Raw genomic sequence first — 4,241 nt, forward strand, 5'->3', positions numbered from 1 at the left:
TCTATTTCTAACAATGTGACAATCTGCTTCTATATGTTTTGATCTCTTATGGAACACTAGATTTGTAGCTATATGCAATGCTACCTGGTTGCCATAATAAAGCAAAACTGATTTCTCATGCTTCACTTGTAAATCTCTTAGTAAGAATAAAATCTAAGTAAATTCATAGGTGGTGCTTGTCATAGATCTATATTCAGCTTCAGCCAAAGATCTTGATACCATTGACTGCTTCTTTGATCTCCATGGAATCAAAGCATCTCCAAGAAAACACAATACCCCATAAGAGATTTCCTTGTATCTGGGCATCTGGCCCAATCAGCATCACAGTATGCTTTTAGCTGAAAATCTAAATCACTAGGAAATAAAATTCCTTGTCTAGGTGTACCTTTAATATATTGCAGGATTCTTATTGCAGCCTGCATATGAGGAACTCTTGGTTTTGCCAAAATTTGGCTTAGCCTGTTCACGACATATGTGATATCAGGTCTATTAAGTGTCAAATATATCAATTTACCTATAAGCCTTCTATACCTGTCTGAATCTGATAGAAGTTCACCATTGTCCTTTACAATTTCAATTGTTGTTCCGTTAAAGAGTTGGTTGCTTTTATACCCATCATGCTTGTTTCCTTTAAAATTTCTAAAGCAAACTTCCTTTGATTTAAGCTTATTCCCCTTTTGCTTCTAGCAATTTCAAGTCCTAAGAAGAACTTAAGTGATTCAAGATCCTTAATTCCAAATTTAGCATCCAGAATTGACTTCAAAGTTACTACACAAGTGGGATCATTTCCTGTGATGATCATGTCATCCACATAGACCAATAAAGCTGTAAACAAAGAACCTTTAGCATGAACAAAAAAAAGAGTTATTAGCAGTTGATTGAACAAACCCAAGTTGTTGAATAATGTATGACACTTTCGTATACCATTGTCTTGAAGCTTGTCTCAGACCATAAAGGGATTTAAGTAGCTTGCAGACAATAGGAGCAGATGAATGTGAGGAAGAAAAAGCAGTTGAAGTCCCCCCTTACTGTGAAAACTAGGAGGCAGTAACATATACACTTCTTCATGTAAATCCCCATGTAAAAGGCATTGTTTATATCCAATTAGTCAAGAGGCCAACACCTGGAAGCTACTAAAGCAAGAAGACCCGAACAGTTACTGTAGCAACAGGAGAGAAAGTATCAAGAAAATCAATGCCTTTCTGTTATGTATACCCTTTAGCCACAAGTCTAGCCTTGTACCTTTCCACTGTTCCATCAGGATTTAATTTAATCCTATACACCCACTTACACCCAATAAGGGTTTTACCAGGAGGTAATGTGGTAAGCTCCCGAGTATGATTTTGTTCAAGGGCCTGAATTTCTTTATCCATTGCTGATCTCCACAGAGGATTTTGAACAACTTAGAAGAAAAATTGTGGCTCTTGAGGTAATGTGTTAACGGCCAACAGATATGAATGATAACAAGGCTCTAAATGGGAGTAAGTGAGCCCATCAGCCACCTCATAAGCTGCACCAGAAACTTGAGTAGTAGCAAAAGCATAATCTTGTAAGTAGGTTGGTTTAGTGGATTACTAAGATGATCTTATGATAGGTGCTGATGGTGGTTCATGAGTTAATGTAGAAGCAAGTATTGATGTGATAGGAGTAGGAACTGTAGACACAGGAAAAGAGGGAATTGCAGGAGAGAAATCAGAATGGAGAGAAGAAACCTGAACTGGAATAGGATCAAGAACAGGATCTGAACAAGTAATAGACTCATCTTGGATAGGAATAGGAGTGACAAAAAAATCATTACCTAAGCTGGAAGATGCAAGACTATCAACTTCAGTAATTGAAGTAAAAGGATCTGAAATTAAGGCTTTACGATCAATAAAAGGAAATATGTTTTCATAAAAAAACGACATCTCTGGATATGAACACTACATTTGTGGACAAGTCTAAAACTTTGTAACCTTTTATGCCAAAGGGATAGCCTAGAAAGACACACCTCCTTGCTCTTGCTGCAAATTTGGATTTGTTATGTGCTAGTGTAGAAGCATAACAAAGGCATCCAAAAATTCTTAGATAATCATAGGAAGGAGGACTGCCATAAAGAACCTCATAAGGGGTTTTGTGAGATAGAGGTGTACTAGGAATCCTATTAATAAGATATGCAGCAATTAAAATACAATGCCCCCAAAGATGCTAAGGCAAATGAGAATGGAACATGAGTGACCTTGCTACATTCAAGATATGTTGATGTTTCATTTCCACAATTGCATTTTGTTGAGGAGTCTCAACACAGCTCAAATGATGCAAAATGCCTTTTTTAGCAAAGAAATCACTCATGATGAATTCAGTTCCATTATCAATTCGAATAATATTTACTTTCCTAGAAAATTAAGTTTCAACCATAGTGCAAAATTGTTCTGATATGGATTAAGTTTGTGACTTGTGCTTTAACAAGTAAATCCATGTACATCTAGAATGATCATCCACTATATTGAGGAAATATTTGCAAGAATTAATGATATATACATAAAATGGACCCCACAAATCACAATAAATCAAGGTAATTGTTATTAGCTTGAGGATATGGTTTAGTGGCAGCCACGCCAGTAGTAGAAGGAACATCAACAAATGAACACACATCAACAGCTCCAGAAACCAAATTTGGCAATCCATTACTAGTACTTACATTGGTTGCATGATAATTCTTACCAGAGTTACTCCTAGCATTGAGGAAACAATTGCTCACATTGGGATTTAGAAATAGGACATTGAACTGAAACACTCTCAGTTGCTATTCCTCGATTGCAAGTGACCTGATTAACACTTGATCTTCCTTTTGGTTTATATCCTGGTGGATAACCATGTAACTTGTAACATTTATCAATTGTATGCCCAAGCATGTTGCAGTGAGTGCATAAAGGTCTCTCCCTTTTGTTGTTTCCTTTGTTCCAAGTAGATTTACTAGAGTTACTTCCCTTCGAATTAGCATACATTACTACTGAATCAGGCTTGGCAGTGTAGTATCCTCCATGTCCTACATTCTTGTGAGACTCTTCTTGAAGAACCAAGGCATAAATCTTGCTGATCGAAAGAAAAGGCTCCTGCATCAGAATTTGAGTCCTTATAGTCTTAAAATTCTTCTTCAAACCCATCAAAAACCTCATAGCATAAGTCTTGTCATGAGAAGCATTTAAGGTTTTGATTGTTCCACAGATACACTCTGGTAGTGGCTCCAAATTAAGTAGTTGATCCCACAGCTTCTTGAATCTTGTGAAGTACTCTGTGACTATCATCTAGTTATGAGATATATTAGAAATCTCCTTCTGAAGATTGTAGATTTTAGGACCACTACCCTGTGAAAAGAGTTTTTGCAATTCAAGCCTCATCTCTCTGGCAGTTTGACAATACATCATGCTGCTAGATACATCAACGTGGATAGAGTTGATCATCCATGAAATCATCATTGTGTTGCAACTTAACCAATCTTCATAGAAAGGAGTTTCTAGATCTGGCTCAACAATTTTGCCATTAATGAAACCTATCTTCTTTTTGGTAGTGAAAGCTAAGATCATAGCCCTGGACTAAGAATGATAATTCTTCATTCCAAGCAATGATTGCGTAACCAAGATGTTGCCTAGATTTTCATTATTTTGACCTTATAGGTCACATCCGATTTTGATAATGACAAATACTATAATATTTGATATATTTCAAGTTTGTGTGCAGGTTTATATTGGCAAATCAATTGATGGCACACGAAGTAAAGCCTGAAGATCCTGAAGATTATTTTTTACTGTAATTTATATTATTTGGGTCTGTAATAATTTATATTGGTCTGTAATAATCTCTGCATGTCATGCGTGTGGGTTTTGTAAGCTCAACATGACCATAAACTGACCATAGGGTACTGAATGTCATTAGGGCACCCTTTAGTCAACCAGCGCCGAATTTTAAGAACTATCTCAAAACGGCCTTAGAAAAGACCCTAAGTCTTGCACAATCACTTAAGTAAGTCCCCAATATCACTCTCTATATCAAGGGAAATTAAGTAGGCAAAATTTGGATCTTAAGTAAAAATCATGAGAGAGGTCGGGACCGAACCATGGCATGTAAAACACTTCTGGCGACCGAACAAGTCAACATGTTGAATTTGTGTTCAGGCACCTGAACCACTTTTGAGCGTATCTCCCTTGGGCACCCCAACCTATGTCAGAACACTTTTCAACTACCTAGGCGCCTAAACGATC

At 36.9% G+C, this 4,241-nt stretch overlaps 1 protein-coding gene across 1 annotated transcript; it reads right to left on the reverse strand.

The window, feature by feature from the left end:
- Positions 1-248: 248 nt before the first annotated feature.
- LOC131151295 (uncharacterized mitochondrial protein AtMg00810-like) lies at positions 249-1,373 on the reverse strand. The gene is made up of 3 exons (XM_058102550.1): positions 1,292-1,373; positions 570-840; positions 249-459 (listed from the first exon to the last, which is right to left on the reverse strand). Exons 1-3 carry the CDS (start codon positions 1,371-1,373, stop codon positions 249-251), a joined length of 564 nt encoding a protein of 187 aa, XP_057958533.1.
- Between the last annotated feature and the right edge of the window lie 2,868 nt (positions 1,374-4,241).

This window comes from Malania oleifera, chromosome 3, assembly GCF_029873635.1.
Source record: "Malania oleifera isolate guangnan ecotype guangnan chromosome 3, ASM2987363v1, whole genome shotgun sequence".
NCBI classification, from domain to species: domain Eukaryota; kingdom Viridiplantae; phylum Streptophyta; class Magnoliopsida; order Santalales; family Ximeniaceae; genus Malania; species Malania oleifera.